At 42.2% G+C, this 26,751-nt stretch overlaps 1 protein-coding gene across 6 annotated transcripts in view; it reads left to right on the forward strand.

Moving 5' to 3' along the window:
* The first annotated feature begins 24,220 nt into the window (after positions 1–24,220).
* Positions 24,221–26,751, forward strand: part of Ranbp3l (RAN binding protein 3-like) — a 55,269-nt gene continuing 52,738 nt past the window's right edge. For 2 of the 6 annotated variants that reach the window (XM_039103544.2, XM_039103545.2), the window contains exon 1: positions 24,225–25,187. In XM_039103544.2, coding sequence (XP_038959472.1) covers positions 25,097–25,187 — 91 coding nt within the window. In that variant the 5' untranslated portion in view covers positions 24,225–25,096. Of the gene's footprint in view, positions 25,188–26,751 lie in introns of all 6 variants that reach the window. The other 4 variants (XM_039103548.2, XM_039103541.2, XM_039103542.2 and 1 more) reach the window with 4 other exon arrangements.

Below are 26,751 nucleotides of genomic sequence, written 5' to 3' on the forward strand. Positions count from 1 at the left end.
GTGAAATAGCTCAAATAGAACCCAGATTGCTGGAGACTCTGGAGTGACAAAGGGAGTGAGGAGATGTAGACAGGGCCAGCAGCTCATCTGCAGGGTCCCTAAGATGATGATCTATGTGGATGTTGTACGAAGCTTTTATATTTTGCTGAATTGCACAAGTATCATTGCGACTTGGGACAGGACATTGAGAAATGATCAAATCTAATCCTTTGATTTGAGAGATTGTTCAAATAGCAAAGCTTCCCTACCTAGATTCTTTAACCACTAAATGCATTGTGCCATCCTTTGAGAATAAAGTTTACAAAAACTTCCTCCATTGCAGTCCTGGCTGACAAGAATAAGTCGGCGTCCATGTCCTCTGCAAAGTAAGCTTGGAGCCTTCTCAGACATGGGTCTTCCAAAAAGCCATAGAAGTAGGGAAAGAGGCCAGATATGGAGTCTTACAATGCATAAACTGCAAAGACAGGGGAAATCTCTTGATCTATGTAGTGACATGTGTTGCTCTTTGGGTAAATGAGGAAGATAATTGAGCTTCAGTTCTACAACAGTGTCAGAGGCTTTGCATAAACAGAAAAGCACCCTGGTGATGTTGGAAGGCAGATCTTGCCTCCTAGTAAATAATTGCGGCTTCAAAGTTGTTCATGCAGATCAGCCATGCTAAAGCCAAGAGAAATATTTCCATGGTCAGTTGTTCTGTTTCACAAAGCCAAGAGACTTGGGTTATCACAACAACCTAATGTTTTCATACCTTGTTAGTATTAAAGTCTTTTTCTGTGACCTAACATAATCACTGTCCTCATGTATGTGTATGTGTACGTGTGTGTGTGTGTGTGTGTGTGTGTGTGTGAGTGCATGCGTGTGTGCATGTATGTGTGTATACATGGTATCTTTTTACAAACATGCCTACTGATTTTAGTTGCTGCCCTAAATTATCTCCATTTTACTAAATAAGACCTCCTATTTGTAATAAAATCCCCTTTGAACTAATGATTAGGAGAAACAGTGATGTTGTTTAATCAAACATGACTACACATTCTTGGCACTACTTTTACCAGAAGATAACATAAGTTTTCATTTCCCCCATGGACCTGGGCTGGCCTTGAGCCCTACTTTGACCAACAAGTGCAGTAAAAGTAATATCGTGCTAGTCACAGGCCTAGGCTTTAAGATGTCAGCATCTCTGCCTTTGTTCCCTCATAGAATTTAGTCATTTTAAGACGCCTTACTGTGGGGAACATAGGGAAAATGGTATTTATGGCTGTTCCAGCCATTCTAAAGACTATATACATATATGGACATAAACATATGTATGTATGTATATAACATATATGCAAGTTATGCCATTTTAAATGTATCTTTAAGACTATTGTAAAAGGAAGCTCATACTGGCTATTTGGAATAGAACTAAGGCATCATATTCTTGGATCACCTTCTGGTTGATTGCAAACTCATGACCCTGGAAGACTAGTACAAGACCCAGTCTGCTGCAGAATCATGAAGAAAGAACCTAGTTCTCACTTATGTCTTAAGTGAAATAAGCTTTAGAGATGTTTGTTACACAGCAAGTATAACTGAAATAGAAGAAGGAGATACAAAACCCATGCAGCTGGCTTTGCATGGTTTCTCTGAGGTCCCAAGAGTGGCACAGCCTGATTACCATGGAGGCAGAGAAAGCAGTGAAGGACTTGCTGATAGAAGGCCGAGGAAGCACAGTTCCTACAGGGTAAAGCCAAACTATCAGACCACACTGTTGCCTGTGGTGATTTATTAACTGCTGTGTAGGTCAGGCCCAGGAAATGTTCAGTGGAAACACTGGAAATAAAGCTTGGCTTCCTGAGTGAACCATGCTAATGGAAGGGAGGACAGAAACTGGACACAGGAGAAGTCTTTTTTTTTTGTTTGTTTGTTTTTTTGTTTTTGTTTGGTTTGGTTTATTTTGGTTTGTTTTTGTTTTTGTTTTTGCTTTTTCTTTTATTGGATTTTTTATTGGATTTTTAAATTTACATTTCAAATGTTATTACCTTTCGCAGTTTCCCAGACATAAGCCCCCTATCCCATCCCCTCGCCTTCTTCTCCATCCACCCCCTTTCTAACCACCCCCCCCCCGACATTTCCCTACACTGGGGATCCAACCTTGGCAGGACCAAGGGCTTCTCCTCCCATTGGTGCCCAACAAGGCCATCCTCTGCTACATATGCAGCTGGAGCCATGGACCAGTCCATGTATAGTCTTTGGGTAGTAGTTTAGTCTCTGGGAATTCTGGTTGGTTGGTGTTGTTGCTCTTATGTGGTTGCAAGGCCCTTGAGCTCTTTAAATCCTTTCTCTAATTCTTCCAACAGGGGTCCAGTTCTCAATTCAATGGTTTGCTGCTAGCATTCACCTCTGTATTTAACATGCTCTGGCTGTGTCTCACAGGAGAGATCTATATCCAGTTCCTCTCAGCATGGAAAATAGAAAAATGAGCTAAAAAATGAAACAAGAAATGGGAGTTACTGAAGTGGGAGCTAATCTAGAAGTACCAAACGCTGGCACTTTTGCATTGGATTTAAGATCCCGTGTTCAAGGAAATTTGAAAATTTCTATGGGCCAGCGACCAACCAGCACTGCTGTTCCATTGCTTTTTGAATGAGAATGTGTGCTAGGGTTCATTATTCTTTGTGCCATCCTCCTAGGCAGAGCTGTGGGAAGGCACATAGATTGCCCTTTAAGTTCAAAGTCTGTTGGTAGCACAGTCTGTGGCTGTACCCAAGGAATGGTACTGCATTCAGATCTGGACCTGATTCAAATGACAAAATGCTGGCTATCAGTCCTGACCATTGGATGAGGCATTTCAGGGATCTTAGGAAAGGATGATATATTTTGCACTGGGAGTAATTTAGTTAGGGTTTCATTGCTGTGAAGAGACACCATGACCAAGGCAACTCTTATAAAGTACAACATTTAATTGGGGCTGGCTTACAGGTTTTGAAGTCCAGTCCATTATCATCATGGTGGAAAGCATGGCAGTGACTAGGCAGGCATTGCGCTTGGAGGAGCTGAAAGTTCTACATTTTGTTCTGAAGGCAAACAGAACAACACTGACAGCTTTCAGGCAGCTAGGAGTAAAGTTTTTCAAAACCCACCACCTCGGTGGCACACTTCCTTCAACAAGACCACACCTCCTAATAGTGCCAGTCTCTGAGTTAACCACATTTAAACCACCACAGGGAAGATTATAAATAATTTAAAATCACAATGTATTAAAGGTAGGCACCAAGTCTTTACTTTCATTCGATTAAGAAATGGTGCTTATTTCTCACTCTGTTTAGTATGAGCTGACATGGTGAACTTATTTATCTAGTGGAATGTGGCGAGTGTGATAAAGCCCACTCTAGCCCAGTAATACACTCTAAGAATTAATAGTCTTTGTTTGATAAAAATGTTGGGACACCATGTAAGGAACCTAGCTATCTTAACAGAGAGACCATGCGGCCAGCTCCAAGATACTCCAGCCATTTTATCTAAAATACCAGGCATTCAATTAACTTTGTTGGGATGTTTGTCTTGAGTATTATTTTGTGAGGAAGCCAAGCTAGTCATACTGAGATGCCACATGGAGAAGAACACAGGCATTGCGTCTGAGGGATGATACCCGGATGTAGTTACAGGAATGACTTCAGACAAGATTATTAGAAGTCTGATTCATTCAACCCATAGATTCATTAGAAATATGAGGGTGTTCCCCCATCCAACCACCCACTCCCACCTCCTTGCCCTGACATTCTCCTACACTGGGGCATTGAGCCTTGGCAATACCAAGGGCCTCTCCTCACGTTGATCCCCGACAAGGCCATCCTCTGCTACCTATGCAGCAGGAGCCATGGGTCTGTCCATGTGCACTCTTTGGGTAGTGGTTTAGTCCCGGGGAGCTCTAGTTGGTTGATATTGTTGTTCTTATGGGGCTGCAAGTCCCTTCAGCTCCTTCAGTGCTTTCTCTAACTCCTCCATTGGGGACCCCATTCTCAGTTCAATGGTTGTCCGAGTATCTGTTTCTGTATTTGTCATGTTCTGGCAGAGCCTCTCAGAAGACAGCTATATCAAGCTCCTGTCAGCTTGCACTTCTTGGCCACAGCAGTATTGTCTGGGTTTGGTGGCTGTGTATAGGCTGGATCCCCAGGTGGAGCAGTCTCTGGATGGCCTTTCTTTCAGTCTCTGCTCCAAACTTTGTCTCCGTATTTCCTCCTGTGAATATTTTTTGTTACCTCTTCTAAGAAGGCCTAAAACATCTGCACTTTGGTTGTCCTTCTTCTTGAGTTTCATGTAGTCTGTGGATTGTATCTTGGGTAATCTGAGCTTTTGGGCTAATATCCCCTTATCAGTGAGTGCATACCATGTGTTCTTTTGTGATTGGGTTACCTTACTGAGGATGATATTTTCTAGTTCCATCCATTTGCCTATGAATTTCATGAAGTGTAAACATTCCCACTTGATGCTGGCATTTTGTCTAGCTTGTGCCTGCTGTCATACTACTGTGGGTTCGTATGTGTATCTGCCCTGCTGATGTAGAAAACACTGGTTCCTTATATTTATTCACCACCTCTGGCATTTACAATCTTTCTGCTCTCTCTTCCACAATAATATACAAGCCCAGGAAAAGGAATGTGATGCATGTATCGGGGAGCATTCCGGAGTCTCTTCTCTACACCTAACCAGTTGTAAGTCCCAGTGTTAATCACCATCTACTACAAAAGGAAGCTTCTCTGGGAGGGTCAAGGGAGGCATTAATTTTATGTATATAAAAAAGGCATTAGGAGTTAGTTTAATAATATGTCCATTTAACAGAAAAATAGTAGTATATTCTCCCCTAGAGTCTATGACCTGTCTGTCTAGCCACAGGTTCTTGGTCCAGTGATACTGTCAGAGATTAGGCCCATCCTGTGGAGTGGGTCTTAAATACAACCAGAAGGTGGCTGGTTCCTCCCATTACATCTATGTCATTATTGTACTAGTGGGCTTTCCATGTCATGCCAGTCATGGTTGTAGTATTCATAGCTCAGTAAGATCAATGGTTACCTTTTCCTCTGGTAGAATCAATAGCCCCTTCTAGGATTGTGAAAGCTGAACCATTGGGGATGAAGCTTCCAGCTGAATACCAGCTTCTTTTTTTATGTGTTCTGTGTCTCAAGCATGTGATGTCTTCTGTAAGAGCATCTTACTGTCAAGTTCTGGAAGGTAACAAGGAGCATTGGCAAAGGCCAGCAATTCCAAACAAGACTGATATTAAGCTTTGTATTAGTTTATATTATCTTTCAGGACATTATTGCCTCATTATAGGATAAATCCATTTAATATCTCTCTGTATTTCTGTCTCTGTCTCTCTCTCTGACTTTGTTTCTCTCTCTGTGTCTTTGTTTCTCTCTCTCTCTCTCTTGTGCGCGAGTGCGCACACACACACACACACACACACACACACACACACACACACACACAATGAAGTTTCTATGGTAGGAGGAATCTACCTGACTTTAGAATGTTAGTTATTTCTCCTCATATTTTTCCTTTACCCTACCCACTATCCTGACCCCTATTCCATTGTAACTCTTCACAGAAATTTGAAAATATAATATTAAATTTCTTATTGAAGCACACAAAAGACCCAGGAATATCCTGAACTGTCCTGAACAAAGAAAGAATTCCTGGGGGAAGAATCACCATCTCTGATATATACCAGCTCAGAGCCAAAGCAATAGAAACAGCATAGAACTGGCACAAAAACAGACACACTACCCAGTGGGATAGACTTAAGGACCCACATATAAACCTTGCAAGAATACGCTCCTGAAGCCACCTTAGTTTTGATAGAGACAATACATAGATTTGTCTTGTGATAGAATACAAATACATGTTGAGAAAAAAAGAAAAATTTCAACAAATGGTTCCAGTCACACTGGTTAGCTGTGTGTAGATCAAACTTGATCCTCATCTCTCACTCTGCACAAAACTCAAATCCAAATGTCCTAAGACCTCGCCATAAAACAGCACTTTACATTTGATAGAGGGAAAAGCAGGGATGAGCTTAAACTCATTGGCACAAAAAGATTTTCTAAACAGAACCCTCATAGCACAAGCATTAAGGACAACAGTTAATAAATAAAATCCAGTTAAACAAAAGCCTTTGTATAGTAAAAGACACCATCATTCAAGAAAAGAGGTGCCTACAGAGTGGGAAAAGTACTTATTAGCTACACATTTAACAGAATATACCAAAACTCAAAAGATCCCACACATCTATAATACAAACAACCCAATTAAAAATGGATCATAGAACTAAACAAGGAGTCTTTGTCTTAGGTAAGGTTTCTATTGCTGTAATAAAACACCATGATTGAAAGCGACTTGGTAAGGGAATGGTTTATTATATTTTACAACTTGTATGTTATCTAGCATCCTAGGAAGTGAGAGAAGGAACTCAAAGCAGAACTTGGTGGCATGACCTGACACAGAAACCATGGAGGGGTACGGCTTACTGGCTTGCACCTCATGGCTTCCTCAGCCTGCCTTCTTATTCACCCTTTGGACCACCTTCTCAGTACCACTACAGTGGTCTGGGTTCTACCACATCAGCAATTTTGAAAATGCATCACACAGGTTTGCCCACTGACTCAACCTGGGGTGGGACGCATTTACTCAGTTGAGGATCCTTCTTCTACAATGACTCTAGCCTGTGTCAAGCTGATGAAATCTAGCCAGTACAGTTCTCAAAGGAAGAAATATGCATGACTAAGAAGTATTTTTAAGGGGTTGGGGATTTAGCTCAGTGGTAGAGCACTTGCCTAGGAAGCACAAGGCCCTGGGTTCGGTCCCCAGCTCTGAAAAAAAAAAGAACCAAAAAAAAAAAAAAGAAAAAAGAAAAAACGAATGACAATACATGTTGTGAGGATGTGAAAGAGGGTCCCTTAGTACTGTCAGAATGTAAATTGGTGAAGCCACTATGGAAATTAGTGTGGAAGTTCTTCAAGGGGCTAGAAATAGATGTATCCTATGATCCAGCTATTCTACCCCTGGGCATTTATCCAAGATGATCAATGGTGCTAGACAGATTCCTACTTATGTGCTTTCTTTGCTGGTCTGTTCACAATATCTAGGAAATAGAAACAACTGGAGGTGTATAATGAAAACATGTTACATTTACAATACAATACAATGCAGTATTATTCAGCTAAGGAAAATGAAGTCATGAAATTATAAGCAAGTGGATAAAAGACGAGTGTTGTGTGTGGGTCATCTCATTTGTGGATGACAGCTTCAATTTTCTATATATGTGTATTTAGTTTGAAATACCACAGAGGTTGGGACAGGGGCCATGGGAGAATTTCAGTAGAAGGGAGATAGGTAGGACACAGTGATACAAAGGGTCAAATGGGAATAGTGAAATCCAATCTTTGATTAATTGTTTTTCAATGTTTCGTTTTAAAATTTTGTATTGCATTCATTCGTTTTGTGCAGGTATATGTGCATTCCTGTCTGTATGTGTATTGGGGTGGGATCTATGTGCCATGGTTTCCACATATTGGGGCCAGAGGACACCATGCAGGGGTCAGTCCTCTTCCTTCACCAGGCGGGTTCCAGGGACTGGACTCAGGTCATCAGCTTGAGAGTAAAGAGCTCAACCCGCAGAGCATCTTGCTGGCTCCCTCTTCTTTTTCTGCTTTCAGTTTTACTGACCTATGCTCTTATTTCCTTCCTTCTGTTTGTCTGGGATATTTCAGTCTTATTTTTATAGTTCCTTTTTATTCTTCATAAGTATTATTTCAGCTAAGAATAAATATCTGTTTCACTAAATACACTACACATTAAATATTATCAATTTGTTACTTAGTGAATGTGTATTTTCCCACAGTACACACAACATCCTTCCCACACATTCACAAGGAGCCATATGAGTATGTCCAAAAATAATAAGACTTACAAAATGTATGTGGGTGAAGAAAACTCAACCACGTTGGCTATTATATGTCTGGTGTGTTGGGAGATGTCAATCAACACGGCTCACACAGTATCAAGAGAAAGCCATCAATCTTTTCCCTACTGCTCTGAAATTTTCCCCTAGGCAGTAACCACACAGTGGAAAATCCCCAGCATGAAGGTTCATAGGTGGAGTGTGTAAACATACGCTGGTTGCTAGATTTGCCTGTCGATGGTGTTTCCAATAACGAACAGCATTCAGAACAAAGGATCTGAGTGCCCAGTGGTCAGCTACATAAAGAATCAATGAGCTTCAAAAGGAATGGCTGGCGTCTTTTCTTTTTATATTTGAATCCATGTGTACTTAAAATTATTTGTCAATGTTTTTAAGACAAAGAACACCCACTTGGTTGAATTTTTAAATTATAATTTCTTTTAGACATAGAGAACTTGAGAGGAAACTGGCATCCAGAACTTTAGATCCCAATCTTGCTCTATTAATTTTTAATAATTAATAAATAATAATATCAAATATTCATTAATAATAAATATTTATTGACCCTACAATATTCAAGGTACTAGGTTGCAGAAGAAAAATACCCTTGACCCATCAAACCAGAGTAGGGGGAAATAATAAATGAAGTATTAATGATGTGTGTTTTATCGAATGATGTGCATTAAGTGTGAAAGAGAAGGCAAAGCTGAGGGAAGGACTTGGGGTCTGGCAGGAGTGGGAAAACCCAGTATTCTAAATAGGGTGACCAGATGTCCCCTGGGTGCATGTGGATTGTGTTAGAGACAGTGTTCCTGAAATTTCTGAGATGCTCCTGTCTTGTTTGAGGAACAGATGTCACCTATGATACCTTTTGCAATATGTCATCCAAAATCACAGGAGGATAGATTTATATGGTGTTGAGAAAGCCTGAAACCTGCTAAGCCCGATTTCTTAGCTGAATGATGAGGGCTCAGCACAGAGCTCAGAGCATGGAGCAAGGAGCACGGAGAACAGAGCATGAAGCACGGAGCACAAAACACAGAGCACGGAGCACAGAGCACAGAGTATGGAGCACGGAGCACAGAGCAAGGAGCACGGAGCACAGAGCAAGGAGCACAAAGCACAGAGCATGGAGCACGGAGCACAGAGCAAGGAGCACAAAGCACAGAGCATGGAGCACGGAGCACAGAGCAAGGAGCACAAAGCACAGAGCATGGAGCACGGAGCATAGAGCAAGGAGCACGGAGCACAGAGCATAGACCCACCTCTTAGCTGAAGTATGAGTTCTCAGCACAGAGCAGAGGCCACACTTACCCTGATTTTCAGTGAGTGTCCCTGGGTCCAGATCACAGTGCCTTATATAGCAGCTAAACCTTCCATCTTTAGTGTGCTACCCCTCGTAGCTCAACATTTCCATGGTGAGCACAAATCTGCCTCCTTCAGTCCCACCTTGTGACTCCGCCTCTACCCTTCGAAGCAACACAAAACTGTGTTGGAACATTACCCATCATTCCTTTGGCCAGGGACATCTCTGAGATAGCTTGCACAAAGTTATGAATGGGACTGAAATTATATGGGACTGAATTCAGACATGTTTACATGTTATTCAGGATTGAGCAAGCTACTTAATCCCCTTGAATTTGGGGGAAATTCTCATCCCACAGCTGCTGGGAGCATCTGAGACCATGTCTGAGTTCAATAACTGTCAGTCACTGTATTTTTCATGTCAGGTAACAACCTTTCCTTGTAGTCTCTGTACTGTTGAAAGCCATTTTATCTATGGCTCCACAAGCAGAGCTAATTTAGATTCAGAAGCCTAGGGCTCTTCCTGTCTGTGCCCTTGATACAATGACCTCTTTGGTTTTATCTCTTGATTTCAGTCCTAAAGAAAATACCCACCAGCCCTGGCTAGCTGTTGTCTGGTTTTATGGGTTTTTCCATCATAGATCATCTGCTTCATTAATTGATTCTCTTTCCCAGAGAAAAGTAGTGAATAAAAAAGAGGCCCAGATGAAGGCCTCTGATGAGAAATGCACCAACCCTCTCTTCCAGAATGACAGGCCAATGCTCATTAGGTGGATTCCTTTAGTACTTCTAAGTCAAAGTTAGGGCTAAGGTTTCTGACACTGTGGAAAAAGCAAGTGGAGGAGACAAGGGTTTATTTGGCTAACACTTCCACATCACAGTCCACCACTGAAAAAAATCAAGCTAGGAATGCAAACAGGGCAGGATCCTGGAAGTAGGAGCTGATGCAGACACCATGGAAGAGTGCTGCTTACTGGCTTGCTACTCATGGTTTGCTCAGCCTGCTCTCTTACAGAACGGAAGATCACCAGCCCAGGGATAGCACCATCCACAGTGGGCCGGCCCCTCCCCCATCAATCACTAATTAAGAAAATGTCCTACAGCTGAATCTAATGATGGACTTTTCTCAGTTGAGGTTCCCTCCTTTCAGATGACCCTAGCTTGTGGCAAGTTGACATAAAATGAGCCAGGACAGCAGGCTTTGTGCCTGCCATTTTCTAAAATGCTGGAAGGCTCTACAATCTTTCACCTCTCCAGAAATAGCTAGTCTGACTTGTCATGCCTCTTTTTCAATATCCTGATGGCAGAAGTCATGAATAACACCCGTCGTTTTGTTCCATTGTTGTCTAACACCTGACAAGATCTTAACCGAGCTTGTCCCCTGATAGACTCGGCCTAGCTTCTTTCTTCCATAGTCATAATGAAAGAGGCTGGCAAGGATATGAAAGAATCTTGCTTTGGTACCTGGAGTCACTTCTATAGGAAGATACTTAGTAGCCCTCCCCTTCACGTACCTGCTCTCTCCTTTCTACAGGACAGTCATAGACTTACCACCCCATGTACCTAAATTGTCTTAAGACATCATTCAAACCAGATCCCTTAGCTTACAAGAGAGAAGGTAAAAATGGGTTGGTCTCAAGCTCCCGAAACAAATAAACTTACATTTAAATATTTTTTTTCTTAATTCAGCTGTCAGAATTTTTTTTATCAGAAAATGTAGATGATCTTCAACTTATGATGGGTTCATGTACCAGCAAGCTTATTATTGGAACTATGACATTGTAAAACGAAAATGCATTTATTAAACCTAAGACATGAGCACCGTGTACTCTTGGCAGCACTGTACACAACAGGGTGCATCAGCTGTTCCCCTTGTGGTTGCAGGAGCCACCACAGCTGTGTCTCGTGTGGTGGTCCAGCATCACAGGGGAATGCTGTGCTGTATGTCACAGCTAAGAAGTACATCCCTTCTGAACCACCACAAAATAAATGACATTGTATTACCCTGTTATAAATTGGGAGGGGGTATACTTGGAAATCAGCTCTTTAGGAACACATCTACCCTTCTATGTGGAAATAAAAAAAAAAGTGGTCGTGTGTTTCATTAACACAGTGGCATGATTAATTTTATGTGCCAACTTGGTGTCTGTCTTTCTGGGAATGGATGGCTTTATTTAGTATGATTTGTTCCAGTCTGACCAATTCACCTTCAAAACTCTTTTCTTAGTTGAATAACAGCAGATTTTCATTACCCACACATCAATTGATGAACATCTAGGCTGTGTCCATTTCTAGCTACCATAAATAGAGAAGCAATGAACGGACATGAATGAGCAAATATTCCCATAGTACAATATAGGCTCCCTTGACTGTAGACATGCCCAGGAGTGGTAAAGCTAGTTCATAGAGCATTTCCATTTCTAGGTTTTTGAAGACCTTCCCCACTGACTCCCACAACAGCTGCAACAATTCACATCTCTATCACGAGTGAATGAAGGACCCTCTCTCTCCACATCCTCATCAACATGTGCTGACATTTGTTTTCTTAATCATAGTCCTTCTGACGGAAGTAAGATAAAATTTCACTTTTAATTTTCACATGCCTGATGGCTAAGGATATTGAACCCATTTAAAAGCATTTCTTAGCCTTTCACATTTCTTCTTTTGGGAACTCTCTGTTCAAATCCAAACCCTAATTTTCTTCTTATTTTCCTTTTATTGAATTTTTTAAATTTATATTTTAAATGTTATCCCCTTTCCCAGTTTCCCCTCCAGAAACCTGCTATCCCATCCCCTTCCCCCTGCTTCTATGAGGGTGCTCCCTCCCACCTTCCCACCCTGACATTCCCCTACACTGGGGCATCGAGCCTTGACAAAACCAAGGGTTTCTCTTCCCATTAATGCCCAACAAGGCCATCCTCTGCTAGATATGTAGCTGGAGTCATGGGTCTGTCCTTGTATACTCTTGGGATGGTGGTTTAGTCCCTGGGAGCTCTGGGTGGGAGGGGGTCCAGTTGGTTGATATTGTTGTTCTTCCTATGGGGATGCAAACCCCTTTAGCTCCTTCAATCCTTTCTCTAACTTCTCCATTGGGGACCCCGTTCCCAGTTCAATGGTTGGCTGCAAGCTTCTGCCTCTGTATTTGTCAGACTCTGGCAGAGCCTCTCAGGAGACAGCTATATCAGGCTCCTGTCAGCATGCACTTCTTAGCATCTGCAATATTGTTTGTCTGGGTTTGGTGTCTGTATGTGGGATGAGTCCCCCAGGTGGGGCAGTCTCTGGATGGCCTTTCCTTGAGTCTCTGTTCTACACATTGTCTTTACATTTCCTCCTGTGAGTATTTTTGTTCCCCCTTCTAAGAAAGTCTAAAGCATCCATACTTTGGTCTTTCTTCTTCTTGAGCTTCATGTCAAGACCTAATTTGTATTGTGTTGTTTTCTTGATATTTGTTTTATGAACTCTTCATACAGTCTAGACACTAGCCTTCTACTGGATGTATAGCTGGTGAAGAATTTTCCACTTTGTGGGCTTTCTCCTTCATTCAGTCTACTGCTTCCGATGGAAGATTTTTAGTTTCAAGAGGTCCCACCATGAGGTGTTAAGTATTGGCATTAACTCTTGAGAATCTTTAACAAACGGTTTTGTAGAAACTAGATTTTTGCATAAAAAGGAATGAAATTATTATCCTTACATCAAGGTAAAACATAAAACCCTGAAATCACCTCAGGGAAATGTAGGAGGTGCGCTGTAACCTGCAGGCATAGGGATGAATTCCTGAATAAGATACCCTTGGTAACAAAACAAAACAAACAAAGGAACAAAACCTGCAGGGCTATGGTAGCTCATGACTTTAATCTCAGCACTAGGGAGGCAGAAGGAGGCGGGTCTATGAGTTTGAGGCTAGCCTCCTCTACAGAGTGAGTTCCAGAACAGCCGGGGCTCTACTGGGAACCCCTGCCTAGAAAAATCAGAACCAAAACAAACAGAAAAATAGCTTTATCTTAGTCATATACATTTATACATTTATTTATACAGTTTATACATTTTAAAAGGTAATCAAAATCCAAGTTATTTACTTTTCTTTGTTTTTAGCAATTATATCTTCCTATAAAGAATTTACAAATAATTTTCAATATTCTGTTGAATTATTTCCCATATATACAAAATATGTGTCTAATCCGACTGAAATACCTGTTTCTATAGCCAAGGACTTTTCTAGGAAGGACAGCTATAATATGACATCGTATACAGCTCTCAGTTATTCTTCTGTTCATGTGCCTACATCTTCTCTTACAGTTGTTGTCTTCCTGAGGTGTGTGGGGAAAGGGAATAAATAAATCAATAAATCAGACTTCTGCTGTGGATCCTTTCTACAACTCTACAGTAGTCATAACTATTGTGACAATTGGCTTCACTGACAGAGTTGACTTGGAAAGAATACAATTCCATTTTTTGTTATACAATTAAAGTTTACTGAATATTTTTGGGTTAAGAATTTAAAGGGGAGAGAAATATCAGTCAAGCACAAAACAGGGAACAATTCTAAGTCATTTCGTTTAGACATTATTCTTATAAAACCAACAACTCACCAATTCCTAGGAATTTTACAAGCCTAGATTGATATTGTGTTTTTCCAAATCTGTCACTTTTCTGGTTGGTTTTCCACAGGCAAGGATTGATGTAGAGGGGGAAAAAAGGTGAAACACACTTAAAAAGACTGCCTAGGATCTATCTGTGAGAGTGAGAGCTCAGAATGCACTTAGTGGTGCCTTCCTCTTGCAGTGGAAGACCTTGTCGAAGGGATTGTTGAAGTGAGATAACATCCAAGCAGAGTACTTCTACCTGAGCTCTAAGAACCAAAGACCCTTAAACCTCTCTCTGCCCTTTTCCCTTCCTAATGAATGTGTGTCTATCCAAGATTCTTTTTCCCATTAATTAATTAATTAATTAATTAATTAATTCACTTTACACCCCCCCTTCACAGTCTCCCCTGACACAGTCCCTCCCCCATCCTCCCATCCCCTTCTCTTCAGAGAGGGTTGGGGAACTCCCTGGATATCCCCTGACCCTAGTACATCAAGTTCCTGCAATGCTAGGAACATCCTTTTCCACTGAGGCCGGACAAGGCAGCCCAGTTAGGGTGACGGGTTCACAGTCAGGCTTTATGGATAGCCACTGCTCCAGTTGTTGGGAGGCCCACGTGAAGACTAAGCTGTACTTTTGTTACATATGTGTGGGGAAGCCTGCATCCAGCCCATGTGTGTTCTTTGGTTGGTGGTTCAGTCTCTGAGAATCCCCAAGGGTCCAGGTTAGTTGACTCTGTTGGTCTTCCTATGGAGTCCCTCCAGGTCCCTCAGTCCTCCCCCAACTCTTATTCCCTGAGCTCCATCCAATACTTGGCTGTGGGACTCTGTATCTACTTCAGTCAGCTGCTGGATGGAGCCTCTGAAAGTACACTATGCTAGGCTCCTGTCTGCAAGCATAACAGAGTACCATTAGCCAAGGATTGTTGCTTGCCCTTGGGTTGGGTCTCAAGTGGGGCCAGTTATTGGTAGGCCCAACCCCAGTCTCTGCTCCATCTTGCCCCTGCATTTCTTGTAGACAGAACAAATTTGGGGTCAACAGTGGGTGTGTTGGTATTCTTATCCTTTCACTGGGATCCCTTCGTCTGGCTACTGGAGGTGGCCACTTCAGGGTCCATATGCCAATTGCTATGAGACTCAGCTGAAGTCACCCTTACAGACTCCTGGGAGCCTCCCCATCCTAGGACTTTGGCTTGTCTAGAGATGCCCTCTGGGCCCCCATGCCCACCAGCTGCAGATTTCCATTCATTCTCCTAGCCCTCTGGCCCTCTCTCCTGTCTCTCACCACACTTGGTCCTGAACTGCCCCATTCCCTTCCCCATCTCCTCTCCCACCCACTTCCCTCCCTCCATCTGCATCATATGACTATTTTATTCCCCCTTCTAAGTGAGATTCAAGCATCCTTGCTTGGGCCTTCCTTCTGGTTTAACTTCTTTGGACCTGTCCTCCAAGATTCTTAAGCAGGAGCCTGATCTCCAAGGTGCTGGCACATGAGAGTGGATGTTTTAGTAGATAATTAGGTCATGAAGCTAGATCCCTAACCTACCTTGAAAAGGAGAAGCATTAGAGAGACTGAATCTTCTTTCTGACACATGAAAACTGAGTGAGAACACAGGTATGAACACCATCCTCAGATCTGCTAGCACCTTGATGTTGGACTACTAGCCTTCAGAACTATAGGAAGTAGATGCTATTCTCCATGCCCAGCCTATGGTGTATCTGTTATAGCAGCTCAAACTGACTCATACATCTCCCACAAGCCGAAGGAATGAGCACTACTTCTCCCCACTACTCCAACATTTATACTTGTGCATCAACTCAAGATATAATACAAAAGGCATGGGCTTTCTTTGATCTATCTATTCACTGCTGTAACCTCAGTTCTCCTAATAGCCTGAAAATGTATTTTTAAATACATTTGAATGCAAGATTACATAAGCAAACACCAAATCAAACGCCTCAGGATTTACTAACCAGGAAAGATGTTATTCCAAGCAACAGGCAGTGAGTTCTAAGAGAGACAGCTGTAAAAATATTACGAGGACCACGGCAAGGTTAGCACTGCTTTCTTATTTCTGGAATGAGCACAATTTGATAAACCCTTGATTTTCGTATCAAAGCATATCCCAAGGGAAACCAAAGCCAGAAAACAGCTTTGCTCGCACGCCTTCATGACTGAATTTGGTCAAAGTAAACATCCAAGTGATAATATTTGTTTGAAACGTGAACTTCATAGAGCACAGCAGCAAGTTATCCAAACACTGTGTCTTCAGAGATTTCTGTAATTGAGTTGCCTTTGCCTCTCATGGACTGACTCTCTAAGACTCCTTTGAGAAGGTATGTGAGAAACCTTCACCGGTGAAATAAGAGTTTATTCTGTAACATTTTTAATCCACTTCCCTTCATCACTAAAATTTGATATTTTTATTTATATTATTATCTATATACTTCCTGTTTCTGGTCAAGAGCGAACAAATGGAACAACAGGCTATTTTGTTGTTGTTGAGTATTTATTTGGCTTAAAAAAAATGGAGTCTGATATAGATCTTTCCTGAGAGGCTTTGCCAGACCATGACAAATCCAGAGGCGAATGCGATCAGCAAACCAATGAACTGAGAACAGGGTCCCTGTTGGAGGAGTTAGAGAAAGGATTGAAGGAGCCAAAGGGGCTTGCAACCCCATAAGAACAACAATACCAACCAACCAGAACTCTCAGGGACTAAACCACTACCCAAAGAGAACATATGGACAGGCCCATGGCTCCAGCTGCATATGTAGCAGAGGATGGCCTTGTTGGGCACCAATGGGAGGAGAAGCCCTGGACCTCCCAGTGTTGGGGAATGTCAGGGTGGGGAGGTAGGAAGGGGTGGGTGGTCGGATGGGGAACACCCTCATAGAAAACATGGGATGGGTCATAGGATCGGGGGTTTATGGGCAGGAAACCAGGAAAGGGGATAACGTTTGAAATGTAAATTAAAAAAATCCAGTTTAAAAAAAAAGGAAAGAAAACCCTTATTCTTCTCTCATACATTACATCCCAACAGCAGGTTCTCCTCCCTCTACTTCTCCCAGTACTTTCTGTACCTCCCGTTTTCTCCGCCAGATCAACTCCTCTGTTTCTCTTATAAAGAAATAAAAAATAAAAAAGAGCAAGGCTTCCACCCAACACGATACAAGATTCAATAAGACTGGGCACAAACCCTCATATTAAGGCAGGACAAGGCACCCTAGGAGGAGGAAAAGGGCCCCAAGCACAGGCACAAGAGCCAGAGATAGCCCCATTTCTCCTGTTAGGAGTCTACAAGGTCACCAGGCTACGAAACCATAAGGTATAAGAGGACCCAACTCAGACTCAGATTCAGTTTCTGTGGGTTCCTAGGAGGCTGTCTTACTTGGTTCTGTGGCCTGGGTTCTTGTGGTCTCCACTCCTCTGACTCCTACAATCCTTCCTCTCCTTCTACGGGCTTCCCTGACTCTGCCTAGTGTTTGGCTGTGGGTCCCTGCATTTACTCCCATTGGTTGCTAGATGCTATTTTCTCCATGGAGAGCTGGCATTGCATTGTTTTTCCAAATCAATTGTGGACATGTGTATTAGTTTATTTCAGGATAGCTCGTTCCATTCTGTTTACCTGTATTGGTATTGGTCTTTTCCTGTTTGCCTTCCTATAACTATAATAAACTTCATCAAGTAGTATTAGTTCTCTGATCTTGTTCTTTCTCATAATAAATCTGGTTAGTTCATGTCCTTCTGATTTCCACTCATTAGTCAATTTGTACAGTTATATTTATTGAAATCACCAATTTCCCTCTGAAATCAGTCACTTTCCAGCTTAAATTAAACCTGGACAGACTGAGACCAGAGCAGTGTGGAGTCTTCTGTCTTATGAACACGGGGCATTTCTCCACTGCTCATGTCTTTGATTTTTAAGTCAAGATCTTTTCAGTTTTCAATGCCAGGATCGTTCACATGCCTTGTCAGGTCTTCCCCCTAGGATTTCATCCTTCCTGATACTGCTGCTAGTGATATTGTCTTGCTTCAGCTGGTGATTTCTGTGGCTACCACATAGAAGTACAGTCCAACTTCCATACCAATTTAACAAGCTACCACTATAGATTTTTATTCATGTGGAGATTGCACCTATTTTCTACACAGATGATTGTATCACCTGAAAAAAATTGTTTACTCCTCCTTTTTAAATCTGGGTGTTGTTATTTTATTTCTTCTTGCCTGTTTACACTGACCAGAACATATCATACAATTTTAAAAATAATGTTTATATTAGAAGAATTTATATATATATATACTTATTTATACACACACACACACACACACACACACACACACACACACACACCTCTTCAGACACATCAGAAGAGGGCATCAGATCCCTTTATAGATGGTTAAGAGCCCCCATGTGGTTGCTGGGATTTGAACTCAGGACCTCTGGAACAGTAGCCGGTGCTCTTAACTGCTGAGCCATCTCTCTAACCCAAGGAAGTTCCTTCTATTTGTAATTTGTTGAAGATTTTAAAACCACCATGGCTGAGATTTGTCTTTTTACCTTCATTTTATTGCATAAAATTATTATAATTATTATTGTTCCTCTATATATGTGTCTTGACATTGTTTTCATTATGAATCTTGTGCTTAAAAAATTTTTGGGCTTATAATGGTATATATATATATGTATATATATATATGTATATATAGTGTGTGTGTGTGTGTGTGTGTGTGTGTGTGTGTGTGTGTGTGTATCACCAGTGGAGTCATCTAAGAGTACACTGATGGTCTGTTTATTTTTAGAGTTAGGAATCATGAAGTTCCCCATTGTGAATTCTGGGTACAAGCACTACTCTAAACCTGTGTGATTGCCAGAATCCTAACTTCTCCCTGTTCCAAGTTATTGTATTTTTGGTTGAGGGTAATTTCATGCTGTGCCTATCAGCTGAAGTCAGGTGTTCAGATAGATCTGTGTGCACAGCTCCTTCTTGACCAGTGTTGGTTCCTGTGGACTCCTGTAACCTTGCTCATTCTGGACGTTTAGCTCTATCATCCCAAGGTATTCCAAGATCTGCCTGGGTCCCCTCCCTTTTCTGTAGACCTGGACTGCTCTTATGACATTAACTAGAGTAATCTTAGTGCTGACCGCGTTTGCTTCCTGTCTTTCAGGAGCTAGTTATCTTTCTTGTATTGAAAACATCATTAAGTACATTTTCTTGTTGGTGGCTGAAGAGGCTTCTGTGGGGACAAATTTGGTTCTGCTTCTACATGTGGTCTACTAATGTGACTTGTAATGTGTACTAACATTTCTTTGGAGAGCAATACATATCCTGTGACCGAGATGCAGACAGATTACAATCTGATTTTAAATTTTAAGATTTTCAGCATTGTCCACAAAACCATTACTTAAAGGGTGATGCTTTGTGTGGTCTATGTGCTGATGTTTGTGTTAAGAGGACATTCCTTTGGTTGTGCAAAGTTGAAAAATTAGAAATTGGTAGCTCACTCAATAAAAAAAAATTACTGGGATATCAAATTTCAAAGTCTAAAAAGCAGTTGTTGAAATGTCAAAGCTATGAACTAGTATATTCCAGATGGCTAAGAAACCATTGCTTTCTTGGATGACAAAACAGAACAAAACAAGACAAACAAGGCAAAAACCCACAACACTGCGAAGCTTGGCATTATATCCATCATTTTTATTTCCAGATTCTAGAACCTACTTGGTGCCTAATATCCGTTCACTGAGTGAATAAGTGAAATTCGTACCAATCATAGAATAGCCTAAGGCCACCTCAGGAATTCTGCACTGGAGCCCTCCTCCCATGATTGATCTGCTTCGTTAAAATGGGAGCAGTGCAACTAATAGGCTTTGATACAGGTTATTTTCCCATGTCACTGATGTGACCGTCACACACTCCTTCGCAAAAGGAAAAAAGAATCTGTTGTGCAAAGCACTTGAGGCTAAAGACATAATTGGCAGAATAAAGTGTGAGAATATTCCCAAAGCTAAGACAAACCATCCAGATGCCTAGGAATACACCAAGAGTAAATTCATCCATGGCTGAATCCATGGATGCCCATTGGAGAATCACCCAAGATATTTTAAAACATCGATGCGAAGCCACCTGCCAGAGGTAGCTCGGTCTGAATGGGGTAAAGACTCTGATATTGTGAAGCTCTGGGGCAATACAGTCGTCCAGGAGTCATAGCTCCGTGCTTCAAGCTAATGAAATGTTAACCTCCGCCTTTCTTCCCTGGCTGATGCCCCATTCAGAGTGCCCTGATTTCTAGCGAAGTGTGGTCAAAATGTAGTGTACATCATAAAAACTCAAATAAGATTTGAATAAAAGGCCACGTCTTTACTTTGCTATGGATCTTTTTTTGGTTCTCTTTTACAAGTCCTGCTTTTGCTATCCAATATTAAATATTAAAGCACACTTTGGTTTGCATTGGTCTAATTCCATATATCTCTAGCCAAATTTAATATTTTTATTTCAGAGACTATCCAGTTCAAAACTCCCTTCTCAAGTCTCACTGGATTTCAAGGGATGGAGTAGCACATTTGAGGAAAAAGTTAAGAGCAAGCAACCGAAGCATTGAGCAGAAGGGGAACACCTGGCTTTAGAAGCTTCTCTGAAGACTCCAGCTGTGGATGACATCCAGTCTGTGCTGTGGGTGTCTTCATTCCGGTCCAGAGTCCCTCTGATGTCTTAGGCATCTGGGGACAGCCTTCTGCTTTACCCATTTTCAGGGCAGTGGTTGTCTCTCCTGAGCCTCTGCCTGTGGGATTCCTTCCTGTTTATCCAAACTGTATGGGGTTCCAGACAATGGAGGCATATATCTCAGGTCTGTATATTAAGTGATTCTCCTAGCTCCACCCTCAAAGAGACTTGAAGTGCTGGGGTTGGGGGTGGGGGGGTGTGCCCATGGGGAAACCCCCACTCACTCAGAGAAGAAGGAAATGGGGTATGGGGGAAGGATTGTGGGAGGAGGTGACCGCGAGGGGGTAGTGAGCAGGATGTAAAGTGAATAAGTAAAAAATTAATTAATTAATTAAGGAAAAGACTTCAATAAAGATAGACAAAATGTGCAGCTATGGGACATTAAAATCCCACTACATAGCAACCAGATTTCACCCACAGAAGGATGACCAGGAGCTTTCTCACTTCTGCAGATACAGACTGTAAACATCTCCTAAACTCCAGAACATTCGACTTGCAACCTGAGCCTCTCAGGTACCCTGAGGCTGAGGTGATTCAGCTCACTAACCTTGGGTTCTGCTGACCTCCAGAGGGAGCCCCGGAGCAGCCAGACCTAGTACTCGCCAGCCAAAGAATAGACGTCACTCTGAACGACCATTGCCTTGACCATGAGATGAGGTTTTTCATACCCAAGACCGAAACGTCGATGGATCGGAGGTTTCTGAATAGTGAGCATCTTCCATGAGTAGGCAGTGCCAGGGAAGCCTCCTGTGCCCCTGGATAATAGGTATTCAGACAAAATGGTGTCTAGTAAAGCCGAGTTTGCACAGAGGATCACAGTGGGAATTCAGGCAGCTGTATTACTTAGGAAACTCTATGAGACAAACTTAGAGTAACTTGGAATACTATGACTCTGGGTAGACATATCCCTCTTTTATGGTTGGTTTATTATACATTATTTACCATTGTAGGATCTTATTATCCTCTTATTATAATCCATAATTATTTATGGTCAATTTATTAAGGATGAATGACCTGAGGGTAGGAACTACTACTGGCTTACATAAAGGAACAAGGGTTATGTTATTTGAAGTGAGCGGGAAGGCTAAAGTCTCAGCGATAATTCATTGTTCCTGAACTATAATAGCCTTTTAAACAGTCCATAGTTTGAGATAATATGGAGACTAGGCCAGGTTCTCCAGCTCTCATCCTTACAATCTGTTACCAGCCTTTTTATCCTGGCCTTTGAGGATGAAATGATAAAAGCCATGCTGTTGCTGGCAGTCCGTGTCACATAATTCACCAAAGACTCTAAGAGCCGGAGGTGGTGAATGGACACTAAGAGAGAATGTCTTCTTAACAGAACAGGTGCACATATGAGCTCACAGCAGAGGAGCCTCAAGCCAGACGACACCGATAGGGGAAGGTGGGCATGAAGACCCATTCCCGGAGAATGGACTACTGACTGCTGATGGCTGCCGGGAAAGGGAGAATCAATGTTTACCGAGTGTTGCCATTATTCAGTTGGTCATGCTGCATTGGGAAGCGACATATACAACAATGTATACAGTAGTACAAACATGATTTCATGGGGTAAAAGGGAGGAGACAACAAGTTGGGTAGGTAGGGAAGGAATGGGTGTGAAAGAAGGTGGGAAGAGGGTGGAAATGGTTAAAACTCATTATATGGAGCTCTCAAAACTAAACTAAAACTAAAAATAGTAATTTATCCGTAGACTTGATATTGCAAATATGTTTTGAGACCAGGCAAGCTGTACATTAAACAAGTAACTTGCTTGAGGACTAATGTCAAGGGTAATGCATTTCTGCTTTGTGAATAGGTTTCAACTGAGAAGAGAGAATTCTCCAGTGAACTCAATACCATTTAGATTGTTCAACTGTCAACTCTAATCATAAGATACCAAATTTCTGAGTATCTCCCCTAAGAGTAGCAGCTGACAGGTCTTTTACTCTACATTTTGGAGAGCACAAAGATGCAGGTTTCCAGAAAGGAAGAAAGGACAGGATAGAGAAAGTCTGTGGGGGTCTGGGAGACTGCTCAGCAGGTAAAGTGCTTGGTGTACAAACATTTTATCTTGAGTTTGCTAGTCCTGCCCAGACACCTATAATGTCAGTCCTAGAGCTCTGTGGCTTGCTGGCCAGCTGGTCTGGCCAATGTGGTGAGCTAAAGTTTCAGTGAGAAACCCTGTCTCAAAATATGGGGTGGGCGTTGACGAGAGAAGATACTTGGCATCAAGCTCTGGCCTTCACACATGCATGTTTAGGCATGTGTACTCACATACCAGACACACACACATATGCATGCATATACCCAGACCCACATACTGGACACACATACTTCACACACACACACACATGTGCATATACTGCACACGCATAGTCAGTATTATTCTTTGAAGTGAGGGAAAGTGACTTTTATGAGATTACAATATATTTTAATCAAATTATAAAAACAATGGAAATGGTCATTCACCTATTTCTTGAACTGAGCAACTTCACCTTTCCAGTGTCTTGCTTTCTTCATAACCAAAAAGTAGAGTAAAGCATGGTTACTCTGGAGTAACTTGGTGGGTGCTTCTAAAAGGTGAGGAAAAGAGGTGCCTGCGAAAGACATGGCCATTCTGGACCTTTGGTGTGCTTTATTCCGTTCGGTCACACGGAAGACTCAGCCAGGCTGGATCCACCCACTGGAACCTAGAACACCGACCCTAAATGAGCAGCTACAAGTGTAACTCAAAGCTCAGGGCAGTAACTCAGGTGCACCCTTGGTGCAGATTATAGGGCCACCGCCAACGACTGCACAGTGTTACCCAAAGGAGAACCATAAGAGTCCTGGGGCATCAGCCCAATTCTCTAACATTGTAGCACTTCAGACAGACCTACAGGAAAGCTGCTGTCTATCAAAGAAGGCAACACCAGCTCCGTGAAAGAAGGCTTTACTCTCTGTTTGGAACAGAGAATTAAGAAATACATGTGTGCTTATGCACACACATTTGGGTGTGCACATCTGTGGTTCTGTGAAGTTACACACATGCACACATGTGTGAATGGGAGTGCACACACAAAAATACCGGTATGTTTGTATGTAGATTCCACACTTAACTTTATGTCTCAGGTTGTGCCCAGGAACCCACTTCTTCAACTCTAAATCTTTGTGACAATTTTGTCAAATAAAACCCAAAATATAATAAAAAAATTCACTTTAATTAGTCACAGGAATTACAAAGGTGAGGTAATTTATGCATTTCATGAGTTTTCAGAAATGAAAATGTGCTTGGGAAATTGTGGATTGCCTTAGGGTAAAGAAGAAAACAACAAGAGACACAATCCCCCCTGCCCCAGGTTATCATGAGGAAGCCACTTTATTAGGCTATTTAATACCAATTTCCAAATATGAGCAGAAAGTCTCAGCCTGCAGACGGCTCCGGCTTCCTTAACTCTACCTCCATTGCGAATCTACAAGGAGTACTGCATGGTGCAAGGCAGGACCTACGATGTTCATTATGACTTCCTTGAATCTAAGGAGTCTGGGGGTTTGCTTTCCAACAGTAATGAAACGGCAAGCACGAGTGAACTCACAAGCTGCCTTGTTTTACAACCCAGAGGCTGCAGTGGAGACTGTGCGGGAAAGCAAAGGTAAGTTTCTGGGTAGTGTCTGTGCGTTTATTTCTCTTGCAGAACTCTAAATAGTTGCTTCCGCCCCATAACGGTCCTCTCAGGGAGCCTCCGAGCTGTTTACAGAATCCGAGAGTTCCTGCAGTACATTTCCATGAGCTCATGAGCAGCTCCAGCTGTACCTTTTCCATTTCACATGTGCCCGAGAATATCTGTGCTGCTCAAGCCCTGCTTTGGGCTTGCGCTTTAAAGACAACGCAGCAGAAGGAAGGTGGTTAATTACCGTGTCATCAGGACATCTTTACAATCCCTGCTTTGGTCACTTCGTTAAAGCAATCAGAATGCCATTTCTCGCCTGCCTCTCTATGCTAATCAGCTAGTTGAGACTCCTCCCCCTCCAGCCTCCCTTAAGAACTGTACACATCCAGCTGTCACAGGGGCGAACTCCAACCAGGCAGATTTAAACCTTGATTTAACCCTGCAGCACTCTCCCCATTTGCTTGTACGATTCTCTGGCAGTCCTCTCTATACTAGAGGGACTGAACGTCCTATCAGAGAAGGACTTGAAAACGGCTAAAACTGACCAAGAGAGCTAATTTCGCTGAGAGACATCTTTTCTTTTTGTACGTTCTTAAAGGAGAAAGTTTCAGGGCGCTTTGGAATAAACTAAGAATTAAGTCGTGTTTCCAGCCAAATAAGTTGGCATCTTGGTAGACAGGAGGTGCAACACTGGTAAATATTTACTGCAGAAATCTTAACCAGGAGAAACTCTGGCATGTTCTTCGAGGGGTAAATATTTTACATGCAAGGCAAGATCTGCGCGTGCCTCTGTGTTCTTTCCAAGTGACTTCTGAAGAAGACAGTTTTAGATATCTGGCTGAGACGAAATGCGCTAGCGGTCCCCAAGCCACAGCCAGATCGTTGGTGCCATGTCTACAACACCAAGGAAAGACGACAGCCACCTGTTCACCAGTGTGCGCCCTTGTCAGCTGAAGGTGCAGGAGGAGCAGCAACCACAAGGTGGGTCTAGAAAGCAAAGTCCAGCCTTTCTGACTGTTTGTGTGTCTGGGAAAGGGTGGGCTGGCGAAGGGCCTGGAATCTCTGGAAGGAAGAATGATAGCGAGGCTGGACAGTGGGCTCACATGGCCTCACTGTTGATTTAAAGGATTATCAATAGTTGAAAGACTTTCAAGAATATGTATTCCTTGGAAACATGTACTCAGACTTCTAGTCATTGTCTGTTGTGTAGAGTGTGTGTAACTGGAGCAAGGCTGACTTGGCTACTGAAGAAATTTACCCAGGAGCAGCTTTATTAGCCTGACACTATTCTCATGTCCTACCACTGATAGGAGCTTTGCTTAAAAACTAGCTTGGTGAGGACCTCTGACTCATTCATTGTGGAAAATACATATTTTGATATTCATTTTTATAGTCCAAAGAGATCTGGGACAGACAGTGTGGCATTTTACTCGATGGACATCTAAACACCAGGTTTTCCATGAATAATCTTTAAAAGCATTGACTACCCAGGTGGATGATGGATGATGATTGATACAAATAGACCAAATATTACTCTAGTTAAGGACGACAGAACTGCAACTAGTGGGAAAGGCTGTGAACTGATGACATCAGCACCACCTCCCCCCTCCCCCCCAGTGGTTAAGAACTTTCCCAAGTGTCTAACTTCTTGCAGCCTGCCATGGATCTAGGATATACGGTGCATGAGCTCCTCGTTTATCTTCTGTACACCCAGCTTTGGATTTCACTGTTGTGGTCGGTAGTCGCTAACGAACTGAAACCTCCCACGTTCAGGGTAGCATCAGTGTGCTAACATTTGGTCTATGTCTCAAGCCACCTCCCTGCAAGAATCCCGACCTGAGCCGAGTGACCTCATGCCACACGGGGCTTAGCAGAGTAGGGACAGGAGATAATTCCTGTGAAATGAGTCCAGTGCAAACTTTTCAGAGAGTGCTGCACCACCTAGTTTAAAAGAAGTAGTTTTGAACCAATAGCCTTAGACACACACTGTCCACGTGGCTTGCGTGTGACTAGAAAACCTTCCTTTTGTCTGTGTTTCCCTTGCTGCTCTTTGTTTATTTAAAATGTGCAAGGCCTCAGCTCCCACAATTCAGATGTAATACTTACAATAGGAAATTTGGTGAGAGGAGCCTAGAAAAGTGAGTTTTAAAAAAGTCTTGTGAGTAACTTCCTAAAGATGCCTGCTGTGAATATTTCAATAGGCAGCCTGATCTCTTCTTCAATGTACGTGTTTGGACTGTTCTTTTGCTTGCTTTTGAAAACAAAAGGCTAGACTTATTTGGCACATAGTACTCTGTAAACTGCCCTTTAAATGCCAATACCTGACGGCCAAATTCTTACGTCATTATATAAGCTCTCTCCAGGATTATTTTAGTGGGCAATGCAGACACTTTTCACTAAAATTAACCCAGTTCAGCATAAATTAATAGTTACAACTGCACAGACGATTAGTTTCATGGGGTAAATTCTTAGAGAATGATATGTTCTAAAGATTATGCAATTTTTAAACTCTTTTTTTTTCTGGCCAAGTGGTTTTCCACTCCCC

The sequence above is a fragment of the Rattus norvegicus genome, chromosome 2, assembly GCF_036323735.1.
Source record: "Rattus norvegicus strain BN/NHsdMcwi chromosome 2, GRCr8, whole genome shotgun sequence".
Taxonomy (NCBI): Eukaryota; Metazoa; Chordata; class Mammalia; order Rodentia; family Muridae; genus Rattus; species Rattus norvegicus.